The sequence below is a fragment of the Nannospalax galili genome, unplaced genomic scaffold (assembly GCF_000622305.1).
Source record: "Nannospalax galili isolate Female #2095 unplaced genomic scaffold, S.galili_v1.0 scaffold236, whole genome shotgun sequence".
In the NCBI taxonomy this organism is placed as follows: domain Eukaryota; kingdom Metazoa; phylum Chordata; class Mammalia; order Rodentia; family Spalacidae; genus Nannospalax; species Nannospalax galili.
Window position 1 is genome coordinate 799157 of NW_008338710.1, and position 16507 is coordinate 815663.

Below are 16507 nucleotides of genomic sequence, written 5' to 3' on the forward strand. Positions count from 1 at the left end.
GAACAGCCTGGGACGGCCTCTCTCCAGGGCAAGAAGAATCCCTGGTGCTTTAGAGGCCTCTGAAGACTGCCCGCCTAGATTCCCTCCTTAGAAAGGGTCGGCGACCACGCGGGAGGGAGGGTCACGTGAGCGTCGCCACTTGGCTATAAAATTCCCCATCCACGAGCGTGGGGAGCGAGCTCAGTGGCGAGACGCGTCCACCCACGCCACGAGAGGCAGGGCAACGATCACGGTGACTCTCCTTCCAGAATGCCCGGAGCTCTGATGCTCCAGACCCTGAGGTTGGGGTGTTGAGTGCTCGCATCGAACTTTCCGGCCAGAGTCCCCGCACTTGGCAAAGGCGCGCGGACGGCCGCGCGCGTGGATTTGCGAAAACGCTCAAGGCTGGTTTGACCTTTAGGAGAGTTGGTCCAGGAAGAGCAGGAGGAACTTCGGGCCCATTGATCTGTCCTTCACCAAAGAGGCAGCCGGGAGCCCTGGAGCGTGTCCTCCGCGGAGCATCCCGAGCCCCCCGCTTCCACACCCCAGCCACCCGCGTCCACACCCCAGCCACCCTGTGAGCAGCAGCTATTGCCGCGCTGCGGGGGAGGCAGGTCCAGAGCAAGTCCCGCACCTGCTCCTAAAGTTTGATCGACTCAGGTCGCCCGCTGGGTCCCCGCCGCCCTGGTCCTCTCCTCCCACTGAGGCGCAGGCGGGGACGTGGCCACCCGCTGGGCGGGCGACGCGGGCTCTTCCGCGCGCAACTGAGCGCCGCCCGCGCAGCATCCTCCCAACTGACCTCCCGCTCCCGCCCGCTGCGGCGCTGAGCCCCTGCAGCCAGCCAAGACAGTCGCTGCGAGGGCAGGAGGAGACGAAGACCCCGCCCAAGGGTCCACATGGCCGCTCCCTGCCGGCGGCTCTCCGCCGAGCTCTCCCGCAGCGCCCGGGACTCCGAGCGGCTCTGAGCTGCTGCGCCCGCGGACATCGACCGAGAGGGCGGCGGAGTCGCGGACAGGAACCGGAGGAGCAGAGGCGGCGGCGGCGGTGGCTGATCCTCCCAGAGGGCGATGTGGCCGGCCGGCGCGGGCACCAAGCTGCCCTGTCCCCGGGACTCTGCGCTCCGGCGGGCGGCGTTCTCCGGGAACCTCACCGCCCTGCCTTCTCACCTCGTGCCAGCCGGCCGCAGCGTCCGGGTCTTCATCAGCGCCAACCCTGAAGGTAAGCGCTTGGCCTAGGCTCGTCCTTCTATCCGTCCTTCGGTGTATCAGAGCAGCGGGAGCCTAAAAGTGGGTCTGTCCGCCCAGCCCGGTGCACCCTGCATCTCCTGCGCTCCCTGCCTCCCGCTGCAGCAGTGGCACCCTGAGCGTGGGAATTTAATTCGAATCACTTTTATTCTTTCCTGCACTTACTGGCTCTGCTGCTGACTTCTCAGACAGCCTTGTCTTCCCCTGGTCAAGCTAAGAAACGTCGGAATCATTATTAATGGGCGCTTTCCACATGCTCCATTCTGCCTCTACTGCCTCGGCTTCCTTTCCCTTTCTTTGAGCAGTTTCTCCTGCCTGATTATCTCAAAGGCAAATATTATCTACCCTGGCTTGCAGGCTCCAGGTTCGGTGGCAGGGCTCCTGAATGGGATCCTCCTCCCAGCCCTGACACTTGTTCTGGTCCAGGCTGGGACCTTGGGGTTTCTTGAAACGCACAACTTACCGGTAGGGTGGGCCAAGCCAAGGAGAACCCAAAGCAGGTGGAGGTAGTGGAGACACATGCTGTGCAGTCCCAGGAGGCTTGGTGGTGAAGCACTCAGATGAGTTCACCTCAGCTGGGTTCCCAGGCTTGGTGTCCTTAGTCCAGGACCTGCCTCTGGTAGTGAGTGGTCCTGCCCTGGTATGCACACCATGGAAACATGTTGGTTTGTGGTTGTTGCATTCACATGACCAGAGCTCTAGATGGCCAGACCCTTGTTCATCACTACCTTTCACCTTACAGTTCTCAGTTCTGAACTTAACTTCCATTTCCAGTGGCCTTTAACAATCTGGGTAAGACTTCAGTAATTGTTCCTTTGTATGGGGAAAAAAGATTGGTGCTACTCTGTGCCCTAACAAGCCTTGGGTCTAACAAAAAGAAAGCAGAGTTTATGTTCAAATAATCATTGGATAGTTGCTCATTTGAAAACTTGTAGCTCTGGTTGTGTGTAAAACAAGAGGACTAACAAAAGTAACTTTCTAGAAAATGATCACTTCCAAAGGGGACTGGGGAACGCACTACTGGAAGTTTCAGGAGCGCTTTATGTTCACAATAGAAGGGAGAAAAAAATCAAATAGGGAATACACACTAATTAATCCAAGGATTGTATGCTTCGAGGGAGGGCCTGGCTGCCCATTTTGAGTCTGTCTTTCACAGAACTTAATAAAGGATGTTTTTAGGAAGATCTGCACACAGCAAGAAATTATTCTATCTCAAGTCCATCCAGGACTTTCACATGTATATGAGTTCAGTAACTATGAAAACAGGCATCCTTGTGGAAGGAGTTAAGGAAATCTGCACGTTTTCAGCTGTTTTCTTTAAATGTTTCAGCAGTACTTAAGTATTTCACAGAATTGTTAGATGATGTTAAGTCTTGAACTTTTCGAAAGACTTTTTTAAATGTCATGTGAAATGTTTACATCTCCTGCTGTGAAGCCAACTGAAACCTAGTTCTGTCCTTTAAACAAACGGTTTCCACACTACATTGAATGCTCTATTAATGTCATCAGTGGTTAATTTGTTTCTTGCTTAAAGGATGCATTTTCTAGGATTGAATGCTAATGGATTTGTGTTGTCAACATTGAAATTAAAATAAGGCTAATCTCATTTTGCATACCGGTGTATATCATTCTTTAAATTTCCTACTTTCTTACAATAAAAACATACGCTAAGCTTAGGCAAGCAAACACAAGGGAGACAGTCGTTCCTTTTCATCACTGATTTTTTCTGGACAGCTTCCAGACTGATTTTAAAGGACCAGAAATGGGAAGATTACCTGAGAAGTTTCAGTAGAAGTGGGACTCTGAATTTTTATCCAAGTGGAAGAGCCACAGGCACATGAAAAGAGGCAAAGATGGACATTTTTAATGCTCTCAACCTGAAGCCTTAAAACCTCTGTAAATGCTTTGTCCGAGGCAGCACTTACCATAACATCTTATGGATTCAATTTAAAAAGCAAATGCTTGTCTTTTGGTCCGATCCAATATTAGATTCTTGGCCAATGCTGAAGAGCCTCTCCACTCCCAAATTAAGACAAAAGATATTATCTCATGCTTCCTTTATAAACAGAAACCCAATTTATGTTCTAAATGAAAGCTGCTTTGTGTTGGAACCATAGCAGTTCCTTGAGGAAACCCAGCAAAGCTCTTGCTGAGATGATTGTTTTTAATAGGCATTGCTTTACAAAGCTTGCATGGAATTTCCCTGACCCCACTGGTCTTCAGAATGGAGAACTGGTTTCACATGTATTGAGTTCTCTCCTCAAACAATCCTCCCAAGAGTGGTGAACCAGGGGATTCCTCCTATTCCACAGGTGAGAAAACGAAGGCTCTATCCAATGAAGCAACTTTTCTGAATTTGTACAGCAGAGTGAAACTGGGCAGATCCTATAGGACATTCAAAATACCTATCTTGAAGTTCTTTGCCAGTCTAGGCACTTGCCAGAGATCTGTGAATGTCTCACACCCACATGGTCAGATATGATGGGTACGAACTGCCCAGCATCCTCTTCTGGCTCCCAGGATATGAGCAGCAAAACATGAACATGGCTGCTTTAACCTGACCCGCTTGTTCTCACTGACAGGTGATCATGGACATTCAAGGGAATCTCAGAGCACTGAACTATAATGAACTTGTTTCTGTCTAAAGGTATATTGACATCTGACCAGGCTTTACTACGTGGATGATGCTGGTTACTTGTCAGGGAAGACAATGGCATTATCTCAGACCTCTTAAATGAATGAACTTCACCTAGTTTTATCTCCCATGCATCTGTAGCTTCTTCATTAATCCTTGGAAGTCTATTAGTCATGTAGCCACTGCCTCTCTACCAGAACAACATTTACATCTTCTTAGAATAATGCTTCCAAAGCATGTACACAAGCTTCCATAATGATTAACTTAAAGATCCAAGCATATGGAAAGGATCCCAAATGAGTCTCCCCCTAGATATTAGAGTATGAAGGTACTCATCTTCCATGTCTCTATTCTGAACCAGTTTAAGGTAAGTAAAACCTTCATGAAGAAGGAATATAAAATTCTGCTTTTGCTAATGATAAAAATGATGAAGGCCAGTGATCATTTAATTTATGATCCTCTGGGTTAAATGTGAATTGATGGGCTCTCCTTCAGTTCAATATCACATCAGTGTCTAGAGGAGCACATGACTTCACTTATGCTGGCAGAGCTTTCCTAGATGGTAGACATGTCTGACTGCTGTGGTGGCATTAGACATAGGTGATGAGTGAGCATTGAATAGTATGGCTAAGAATCTAAATTTTATTTACTTTTAACAAATTTAGATAGAGACATGTGGCTACTGATCAAAAGCTCCAATTGAATAAAGGTTGTAAGTAACTTCATGTCAAATAAGGACAGATTTCAGTACTGATCAGGTTCTTTGGGTGTTACCATTACTCAAATTAGAGACATCTTTTGTTTGCTAAGGTTTGGGGATTTTTGAGATTTCAGGTAAAAGATGTGAACTTTATTGGAGGATATAGTTTAAACGATGCAAATTGATGGGGCTAGAGAGATGACTCAGCAGTTAAGAGTACTGGCTGCTGTTACAGAAGACCAGGGTTCAGTTCCCAGTACCCAATAGTGGCTAACAACTGTCCATAACTCCAGTTTATCATCATATCCTTATTAACAGAGAAAATGAAAAACTTTATTTAACTTCCTATTTACTGTTACTACAGGTATTTTTAAGCCTAGAAAGGAGTTCAGAGACTGGAGAGATGGTAAAATATCAAATATTTAATATTTTCCCACTAATACCCAGGCACTATATAAATATAACAGGAATGCAGTCTGTATCAGTCCTTAGTTAGAACTCTGTAGTAAAAGAGAAACTATTCTTCTCTACCTCCTTCTTGGAATTAAGTGCATCACTGCAAAGCTTAAAACACAAAAAGTCAGGGCATCACTAGGCATTCAGGTCACATTGCTGAAGCTGCCACCCTAAGGGCAGGAAGCTGTAGAAGGCACTACCAACATTTACAGTGTCCTTGGATGTTGGCAACCTCTGAAAAATCACATACCAGAGGCCATAAGCACTGGCAGAACTTCTCCATTTCCTTCCTTTCAAATCTCATGCATCCTGGAGAAGTGTACGACAATATCGCCTGTCCAGGGCTAATATACTAGTGCATCTCCCTCCACATGTAAAAAGAAATCTGGAGTGAAGACAAAAATATCCAGCATTTGTCACTGTACATTTCCACTTAAATTTTGACACTGGTCACCTTTGAGAGTTGATGTACTTGCGCCCAGCTTCATTGAATCAGAATCACACTTGGACGCTGGCAATAAGTAGTTCTAGGAATTTCCATGCCTATAGCCCATACTCTACAGTGGACAGACTGGAAGGAAGGGGCAATGGATACCCAGCACTGTGAAACAGTGTTCAGCCCAGAAGGAAGCAGACACATCTATTCCTTCATCCAGGGAATGTTCCTGAAGCCGCTACCCCATGTGGATGCTGTTCTGGTACTTAAAGCACAGCAGTCACCACACAGAGCAGTCTCTGCTCTTACAGAGTTTACCTAATATCATAATGTATGTCATGAGTGTCATCCTAAAGATATAAGCGAAGCATTCAAGAAGGATCAAGGAGAGTTGCATAAACCACCTGGCGGGCGGGGGGAGATCAGAGTGAGGCACTGGGAGGTCTCCTCACAGGAAGGAATGGCGACCAGAGACCAAATGTGGAAACTGTTCTACATGATAATCAAGTATGAGGCAACGTGATGATAAGATCTCCACAGGGAACAGAAATAAATACATTTTGTTATTCAGCAAAGAACTTCTATCTCTTTGAATAGGAACAGAGCCGATATCTTGAATGACACTTATAAGCATGACTTGTATCATAGAGGTACACTGTATACACAGATACAAATCGTTTCTGGCTTTATGGTTTAATAAATCATCTACAGATCTTTCAACATTCTTTTTATGCCATAGTATTTTCCATTTTAAAAGATGTTTATAGTCTGTTTCAGCTATCTATTGTTGTTTATCAACCTGCTCCAAGGTATAATAGCTTAAAACAATGATTTACCATTTTTTACATTTCTGTGGTTGGGAATTAGGACAAGGTTCACTGGATTATTCTTCAGTCCCATTAGGGTGGTGACATGTGGCTTATACCATAAAATAGTTTGGAGGAGAGAATGACGCATACTTTTAGGACGCTGGTCAGCTTCCAAGGGGCATAACTGTGCCGGTAGTCTGTGCTGCCTGCTTTCTTCTTCCCAGGCTTTGCAGTTGTGGAAAAGGTGAGGTGGCAATGAGAGTTGAGGAGAATTCCACTCCGGAATAGACCTCCAGACCAGGGAAGAGAATCACCTCCATTACCCAAAGTGCTTACTATTTCCTTTTGAACTTCCATAGACCATGAAATCTTTTCTTTACCCAAAACATGTTTTGTTCAAATTAAAGCTACAGTTTTAAATAGTACAAATCACGTGTGGTAAGATACCTAACAGAAGACTGGGAATTTGGCTTAGTGGCAGGGTGCTTGCCTTGTAGTACAAGTCCTTGAACCCAAACTCCAGCATAAGAAAAACAAAACCAATATAAAATTTAAGATGAGCCACCAGGTATGAAATATAATAGCAACAGGAGGTGCATACAAATATCAGCGCATGTTGGTAAGAGAGGGTCTTTGCACAACCTTAGGAGATTACTTCATCTCTTCGGATAACTGAAAAAATTAAAAACAACTCACAAATGCCTTCTAATGTGGCAAAATATGATTCTATAGAATCATAAGATATAATTGGATTTGGTAAAATAAGACTAAGTTTCATTTTTTTAGTCAGGCCAAGCATATTAGTATTTATTAAAATATTGGGGACTGGAAAAATGGCTCAGTAGTTAAGAGCCCTGGCTGCTTTCACAGAAGACCTGGATTCAAATCCCAGCACCCATATGGCAGCTAACAACACCAGTTCTGTAAATCCAGGTCCAGGGGATCAGACACCCTCTTCTTCCATGAGCATTACACAAAATGAGTACAGTCACATACATGCAGACAAAACACTCATACACATAAAATAAATAAATCAGAAAAATAAAGATTAAATAAAAATATAAAAAATAAAATAAAGTACAGAAAAGAACTGCATTTTATTGAGAAATTCTTAGCAAGAACTCACATGACAATATATATTTCATTGACCCAGCAAGAAATTGTCCATCCACCTTTCTGCTCTAAACAGTGAATGGACTCAAATCCAAGGCAGCTCAGAAGAGCTGAAATGCAGGCATTTGGACATCAAGAAACATATGTTTGCAAGGGTAGACCAAGAATAATGCATTAGTCATCCTCATATTCTTTTCCACTCAAAAAATCTCAAATTTCGCTCTTAATGGTCATGTAATTTAAGTGAATATAAAGCTTGTGGGTTGGCTCTAAAGCCATGAAAGTGTTGAGCTACCATGTAAAATCAGTCTAGAATAAAATGTTGTGATAGCAACACAGGAAAACCCCTGCATTGTTTCTCCATAATTTGTCTTTCATCACATTTTTTTTGTTAAAACCAAACAGGATTCATTTCTCAAATTAAAGTATATTAGCTGATATATAATTGGGCAAAGGAGATATGTTATTTTTTAAGTTATTCAAAAAAACCCCACAGAAACTGTAGTATGGGATAATACCCCCTTCTGATCAAATAGTTCCTTAAAACTTCATTTAAAATCCAAACTATTTCAAAGGCTTTAACATGGGTACTCTATTCAGAGCAAAGCACAGGCGACAGGTATCTCACTCCCGCCGTGATTATAGAACTTAACACAGAAAGAAACTGCAAAACTGAAAGGTTATTCTTCACAAGGCCTACGTTACAGTAGTGCCATTGAAAGAGACACTTGCCACTGAATCTGTTTCTTTCAAATTGTATTCTGAGAATCAGCTACAATATTTTCCAGATTCCCACTGTGTCCCTGCAGACTCCTAATCTGTTGGTATGGACAATCACAAAGGAAGGAGGAGATACATGTTGATGCCTTTATTCTTTAATCTCATATATCTAAGATGTAGGCCAAATACAACTGCTCAAAAATATGGAGCTAGAGAGATGACTCAGTGCTTAAAAGCACTGGTTGCTCTTCCAAAGGACCTGGGTTCCCAACATCCACATTTGTATATATATATATATATATACATGTGTGTGTGTATGTCTGTATATATGGAGAGAGAGAGAGAGAGAGAACATTAAACTAGGCAGGAAGAAGTAAGAGAGAAGGTGCAGATAGGGAAGAGGAAAAGGAATCTAAATACCACCAAAATATATTGTATGAAAATAACAAAAATTCAATAAATTTATTTTAAAAAGATGTGGTCTGTCTATAGTAAAGGGACAGTCAATGGAATGCAAATGGTCTGGCTGCAGGTTATGAGAACAAGTCCAGGTCAAGAAAAGGAAGTTTTTGAAAGTAAAAACTTGGCACCACAAAGTCCAGTAATCTAAGGGCTACCAGCAAGTGAGCAAAGCATATACCAAAATTTGTTTAAGTGTGACAAGCATAACCCCAAATTTATTAAGATAGCTAGGACTCAAAACTTATAGGTTACAATTTGTTAAAAGTTCTAGAAGATAGCTATGTAGGTTTTAGGCATCATGTACCTCATTCCCATTATGAATTGAGGATGTGTGAAAGGGAACATAGAAAGTACCTGGCAATGGGACCCCAGCTTCTGGTTCTGGCAATAAAAACCAATAGGATCCCAACCTCTGGTAATAAAGGAGGCCTGTCAGAACCAGTATCCAATTCCAAGGCCAGAACTCCTCCTAAATAATGTGGCCTCAGAGTCACAGAGGGCTGAGAAAGAAAGAGTACCGAGCATTTCCTGTCTAGCTTTGTGATCAGGCCAGTGTGGTGGGAATGACCCCCAGTATACAGACAAGGTATGTTTCTCTGTTCATCAGAGGATGGATTAAGAGTTGCTCAGCAGGAAGATTTATTCAGTAAAAATAAGAAATTTAGAATAATATATGAAGAGATGAGATGGATCTAATTAGTAACCATCTCCAAAGGAAGGAATAATAAATATCTTGGAAATTAGGTTAGCCTTGTTTCAGAATCAGCAGTGGCTGTATAGAATGCTTTATAGAGAAGGATATGGGACTGTGTTCAAGCTTAGTGAGAAAGAAAGCAATAATTGATTAGTAATGTCTGCTGTGAAGAGAGAAATAGCATATATCCTCACTTTTTCAGCATATTTTTATTGTAAGCATTCTGAGAGAAAGTGAGGGGACAATGAAAGCAACAGAAAGGGAGAAGGTTTTTATTTTACTTCCTTTGATCAAAGCAGAGAAAGCAAGCAGGAAGAGGAGGATGTTGTGTTGGTGAAATTACTGGCAAGAAATTCTGTGGCTCAAATGACAGAACTGATAGATCACAGCTTTCTAAAGGGAGAAAGGCACGTTGAGACTGTAAAACAGACTGAAAATGTATTTGTGTTAAAAAGAATCTGAATGCCAATTTGTTGCTAAACGAAGACTGGTTTCAGCAGAAGATCATATTCATGGAGAAGACTCTAGAAAATGATAATTAAAATGATATGCAAAATTATTAAGGTCACTGTGCAATAAGAACAGAAAGCTAACCAAATATATCAAATGCAAAAATATTGCTCTAAAATCTGAAAAGATACAAAAATAAGTAACTAATTTTAAAACCCAATGTTGTATTCATAAACCAAAGAATCTATTGTTTAGTCCATTTTCTTTTGCTGTAACAATGTACCTGAAGCTGGGTAATTTGTAAAGAAAGGAGGTTTATTTAACTCATAGTTCTGAAGATCAGTGAGTATGGCACCAGCATTTACTTGACTCTGGTGAGGGCCTTTTGACTATATCACATATGGAACAAGCTGGGACCCAGTGAGAATTGCATTAATCTCATCTGAGGGTAATGCCCTGGTGACCTAATTATCTCCTGCTAGCCCCACCTCCTAAGCAGACCACAGTCTACCACCACTACCACAATCGAAACCAACCTTCTAGCACATGAACCTGTGAAGTACACACACAATAGCTAAACAGCTTCGTTATACAAGAGCAATCTGAATAATAATATGGAGACTATACAAGAAAAAGGAAAATCAATCCAGGCCCCTTTCCCACTAAGCTGTGGTGGGTGCCACAATGTAGCAGTGCTTGAAAAGAAATCTAACTCTTGAAGTCATTTAAACCAAGAGTGAGCCTGATCTAGTCTCAGAACTGTTCCTTCTGATTTCTCTCTGAACTGTTCCACCAATTAAGAATGTACTCTGTTTAGACAGTACATTCAAAATGACATGGGAAAGGAATGAGGAACTTAATCTTATCAGGGAAGAATTTTCCTTTTCTGATCCCTTACTGACCCAGAACAGCATCCACAACCACAAACAGCTGTTATTGACCTAAGTCCACATGTAGCTTGCAACATATTGTGGGTAATTCATTGCTTCAGCAATGATGTTTCCACAACACACACACACACACACACACACACACACACACACACACACACAGTAATTCATTGCTTCAGCAATGATGTTTCCACAACATACACACACACACACACACACACACACACACACACACACGGGGGACATTCTGGATCAAGAGCAAAGAAAAGGAACAATCATGAGGGAGAAAATGAAGCAGAAATAAGGACTACAGTAGTTGATTACAGAAGGACCCCAATCCCAAAGGCTAGCTAAATTTAAATAAACTGATTACACAGTAGGAAGGCAGATTGAATAGATAGGCTAAATGATCTCAAAACATAGAATTAATTTTGGTTACAAGGTTAAGTAAGGCAAGAGGCATTCTCAGAAAACTCATTCCCACACCATTCTACTGATCTTGTTTTTCTACTACTGTGGTAAATAAACATCATGCCAAAAGCAACTTGGAGAGTAAAGTCTTTATTTCATCTTATGGGTTAAAATTTGTTATCAAGGAAAGTCAGAGGAACGTGGGGTAAAGACCATAGAGGAACACCATTTATTGGCTTGCTCTCTAGTCCACATTCAACTACTTTTCTTATTCAGTCCAGGCTCACTTGCCTAGGGATAGTACCTCCCACGGTGGCCTGAAACCTCTTACATGAATTATCAGTCAAGAAAATACCCCCACAAATATGTCTATAGACCCATCTAATGGAGGAAATTCATCAGTTGGGGTTCTCTCTTCCTAAGTTTGTGATGTTGGCAATCAAAATTAACTATCACAGATACTGTTAGCAGGTATCATCTTCAAAGTCATGGAAGAATCTTAAATTAGTCAATTTTATAACAAGGAAAACTGTTGAACAAGAACTTTTATTAGGTTAAACCTTTGAAAACAGGGTACTCTTCCCATTAAGAGATGAGGTCCAAGGTTTCTCCTTTCGAATATGGACTCCAATAAAACAGAAGAGGCACAATACTAGTGTCTGGAGTCAGGCTTTTAGACATGGGCTATTTCCATAATTATTCTGAAACAATTGTTCTTAGAACCCAACCACTCAATGGAGAGACTTTAATGGAGAGTCACCAACAACTAGTACCACCTTGTCTGCGAGCTGCAATGGAAGTGGCTCTCCATCCTCAGGGAAGTTGTCATAGCTGACTTGTGGTATATGGGACAAAGACCAGCCTTCCTTCTAAACTGTCTCCAAATTGCAGATTCAAGAGAAGAATAGTGGTGATTTTTTAAGCCACTGGCTTTGAGTTGTTACATAGCAACACATAAATAATAAAAGTAAAAATAAAACAGATTCATGTACTAGGTAATAATAAAAGCTTTGGGGTTGGATCTTGGTTTGATTTCATAATTTGTTATAAACTTGCATAAAGTGTTTGATCTCCTCCAGTTCTACTTCTGTTCTGAAAATTGGGAACAATACTAATTACCTTCAAAGGCTGTTGTGGAAAAAAAATGAATTACTGTACAGAGCATCTACAGCAAACTAAAAAATACAAGACTTGAAATTATATATCAGAGTTTGATAAAAAGCCTTAAAAGATCGTTATATGGACTACAAGGGACTAAGATTTACTTGACTAAATTCTTTTTCTAACTTTTTTTAAACTATTGCATGAAACAGGCTGTAATTCCCAAGCTGTCCTTCCTATGTAATCATGAATGCTTTTAGCTAGAGGAGGCCACTTTAAAATATCATATTTTTAAAATACTTATTTGAAACATAAATATGATTTCAGCCCAAGCTATAAGGTATTAAGTTAATAAATTATTTCTCTACTAGAGCAGAAAGTACTCATTCATTTTCAAAAAAGAAAAACTGTCTGGCAAAAAAAGAGACAACTCTTTGAAATGATAGGTAACCAACAGAGATTAATAAAATCTCGTTCAAAGAGAATAAAGTTAGCACTTCCACTTTTGAATGTAAGACGTGCTAAACTCTTATGCTAAAAATCATGATTTCTTTCACATGCAATAAAAGTCCCTTTAATGTTGAATTAAGTCTACATGAAAACTTTTTCTGACTTCCATTAATCTTTTAAACCTTAATGTGCAGTTTGATTACCACAGACATTCCAGAGAACATGTGGTGCTCAGATTTTATGTGGGAAAGACTGTCTGATTAAAAAAAAAAAAAAAAGAACAGCTGCCATTGTCTACAAAGTATTAATGCAAATTTCATAGAAAGTTTTTTAAAAGCTATGTTAATTACAATTAGTTACTGTTTTATAATAACCCAGTCAACTCAGTGTAAATTGACGATTCGTATCTACACTACACGCCCATGTTATGGAAGAGGAGCATACTTTTACTTCAGGTAATCGAGTTTGGGGGTGGATAAGCATAAGAAGATGAGTCACTTCCTGGGCAGGGGGTGGGAAGATGATATTCTGAATATGGCAGACGTCTGATCAGTCACCTAGTCACTGATTCTGCCTTGCAGAGAGTGAATGAAATGAAGAAGCCACAGGCATCCAAGAGTTTTGAAACATGAGTACTTGGCTTTCGTTTTGGATTTTGGTATAGTTTGAAGAACTAGAAACAGGTAGTCCATCAACTCATCAACTCTCACAGGCATGGGTCAGCATATGTGACAGCAGGTACAGGGAGGTCATGGGCCAGCTCCCCTGCACATATACACGATGTTTATCGAGAGTAAAGGAAATTTAAGACTTAGCCAAACGTGTTCGTTCTTTTACTGAGTTTTGCTGTTTTTTAATATCTGAAATTTTGATTACTTGGTCTTACTCTTATTGTGGAAACTGTTTTTCCTTATTTTCTTTCATTTTGTAAATGTCATTAGTCTATCTCAACTGGGTCAAAAGGAGAAAGAACTTGGCTTTTATTGATATCTTGAATAGGATGGAACAGATTCCTACTCTGGAGGCAGCGGCAATAGTACACAGTTACAGGGAACCCTACAAACAACCTGCTAAACTCAGAATATATACATTTCTCTCTTTAGTGCCTGCATGGAAAGAGTTCCAGGGCATGAATGTCATCTGATATCAGAGTATCCTGAATCACAGCCCCCAGGATTCTAGATTCAGTGTATATCAGCACCATGACCTAGGGCATGTGCTGTGATCTTGAGTACAAATATTCCCACCCATCAAAAACAAGGAAGAATCTATTGCTTTAGTTTCTTTTCCCATTACTCTGATAAACTACCCAAAAAAAGTAATTCAAGGTACAGTCAATCATGGTGGGGAAGTCAAGGTAGCAAGATCTTGAAACAGTTGGTCACAGTATAGCCATAGTCAGAAAATATGAGCAAAAATGCATATACCCAGATCATTTTCTATTACTTTTGAAAATTTTTAAGTTAGACCACAAGGTATTAGATATCATTATGGCATTTTCACACAAATTTTGTTAGCAGATTTTCCTTCCCCTCATCTTCTTTTTATAAAGTCTGGGACCCCAGCCCAGGGAGTGGTGCTACCCACAGTGAACATACCTTCCCACCTCAACTAACCTACCCTAGATAATCCCCCCAGAGGCTAGCCTAAGACAGTCCCTGACAGCTGTGCCCAGAGTCTTGTCCCCTATGTGGTTCTGGATCCTATCAACCTGACAATTAACACTATCATGTATATCTTTTCTATTTGTTGTAGTTCTGCATGTTAGCTTCTTCTATAGCGGATACAAACCTTGTATGAAAACAAAGCACAGCTCTGTGTTTAACACCCTTCCAAATAAGCCAATAGTAGGTAATGACGTTATAGCATAATTAACTAAAATTTATACACAAGATAGATGCTTAAGAAATACTTGCTGGGGTCCCACCCTCATATCCCTTTGCTTCCTGGGCTGCACAGCCTCCAGTGTCCTGATACCAGGACCTTCCCTGGGTAAGTCCAGCGCCCTAGATTCCCCCAGCCTCTTTCGCCCTCCCAGCTCCCCCAGCAGAGTTCTCCTCCTAAGCTAGGCATAGGCCCATCTCTTGTCTTGGCACCCCAGACACCTGGGCTAACCTCTTGGCCCAGAGACACCACTGCTTCCTGATCCTTTGCATCCAGACCAACCCAGTTCCACCCTGCGGCCCCCAGGAAGCCTCTAGGCCTGGTCCCACCCTCACTTCCCTTTACTTCCCTTGGCTGCACAGCCTCCCATATCCTGGTCCCAGCACCTTCCCTGGGTAAGTCCAGCAGGCCCAGCCGGCCTTGACTCCCCCAGCCTCTTTCACACCCCACCCCAAGTCTCTCCTTCTAGGCTGGGTACAGGCCCATTTCTTGTCTTGGCACCCCAGACACCAGGGCTAACCTCTCTGCTTGGAGCCACCACTGCTTCTTGATCCTCTGCATCTGGACCAACTCAGTTCCTCCCTATGGTCCCCAGGAACCCTCTGGGCCTGGTCCTGCCCTCACTTCCCTTTAATTCCCAGGGCTGCACAGCCTCTGGGTGGCCTGGTGCCAGCACCTTTCCTGGTGCCCAGGAGCCCTCTGGACCAGGTCCTGCCCTCATATCCCTCTGCTTCTTGGACTGCACAGCCTCCAGTGTGTCCTGGTACCAGCACCTTCCCTGGGTAAGTCCAGCTAGCCCAGTGTGCCTTGACTCTCCCAGCCTCTTTCACCTTCCCAGCTCCCCGACTGAGTCTCTCCTCCTAGGCTGGGTACAGGCCCATTTTTTGTCTTGGCACCCCAGACACCGGGGCTAACCTCTAGGCCCAGAGCCTCTACTGCTTCCTGATCCTTTGCATCAGGACCAACCCATTTCCTCCTGGCCAGCCAGCCCCAGGAACCCTCTAGGCCTGGCCCCGCCCTCACCTCCCTTTACTTTCCTAGGTGGCGAAGCCACCAGCTTCCTGAGACCAGCATCTATCCTGGGCCCTTCTCCCAGGCCAGCCTAGACCCCAGATTTTTGAGGGCAGCAGCTTTCCTGGAGGGACCCACGCCTTAGGAGAAAGCCTGATATCATCTGAGCCTCATCTCACTTGGGCCTCTGTGGGGACTCCTGAAGACAAAAGCGATTAGGCCACTCCAATATAAAATCAAAAGAGAGAACCTGAAGCCTATACCAACCAGCATTTCATGCCCAACATGTAAACCACAAAGGCACATAAAGTTTACAAAAAGAATCAGATCTAAACTCAACAAAGGAAGGCTTGAGTCTCACACAAGAATCAGAAACTCCAAAGGAAATTCACATTTCAAAGTCACAAAGAAAAAATAATAACATGAAAAACCAAAATAATATATCCCCACCAAATACCAATAGTCCTCTAGAGGAGTACAATGAGAACCCCCTAGAGATAATGCAGGACATGGAACTCAAAAGAACAATTATAAACATGATAAAAGAAGTCAGTGAATTTAAAGAACACACAAACAAGGTAATCATAGAGCTGAAGGAAGATAGGGATAAACTTCTGAATTAATTCAGAAAAGAGCTAGAAATATTGAAGAATACTCAGGCTGAAATGTGAAATGAAGTGAAACACTCAGTAAGCCAATTAGAAATAACAGGAGAAAGACTCATCAATGGATGAATGGAAGGGAAAACAGAATATCAAGACTGGAAGATAACAGTGGACAAACTAGACAACTCAAGCAAAGATTATTAAAAATTTTTAAAAATACAAGAAGGGAATATGCAAGAATTGTATGACACCACAAAAAACAAACTTATGAATCATAGGCATACGGAAGGAGAAGAATCTCAAGATAATGGTATGGAGCAGATCTTCAACAGGATTGTAGAAGAAAAAAAGTCACTTCATTCTGATCAAAGGAACAATAAACCAAGAAGGTATTACAATCATGAACACATATTCACCCAACTCTGGTGCACCCAACTTCATAAAAACAGTACTACAG

General features: G+C 42.3%; 1 protein-coding gene across 1 annotated transcript in view; it reads left to right on the forward strand.

Moving 5' to 3' along the window:
• Positions 1-747: 747 nt before the first annotated feature.
• The window catches only part of Nwd2 (NACHT and WD repeat domain containing 2), a 175224-nt gene continuing 159464 nt past the window's right edge, over positions 748-16507 (forward strand). Inside the window, exon 1 of the mRNA XM_008833218.2 lies at positions 748-1197. Coding sequence (XP_008831440.1) covers positions 1047-1197 — 151 coding nt within the window. The 5' untranslated portion in view covers positions 748-1046. The remainder of the gene's footprint in view (positions 1198-16507) is intronic.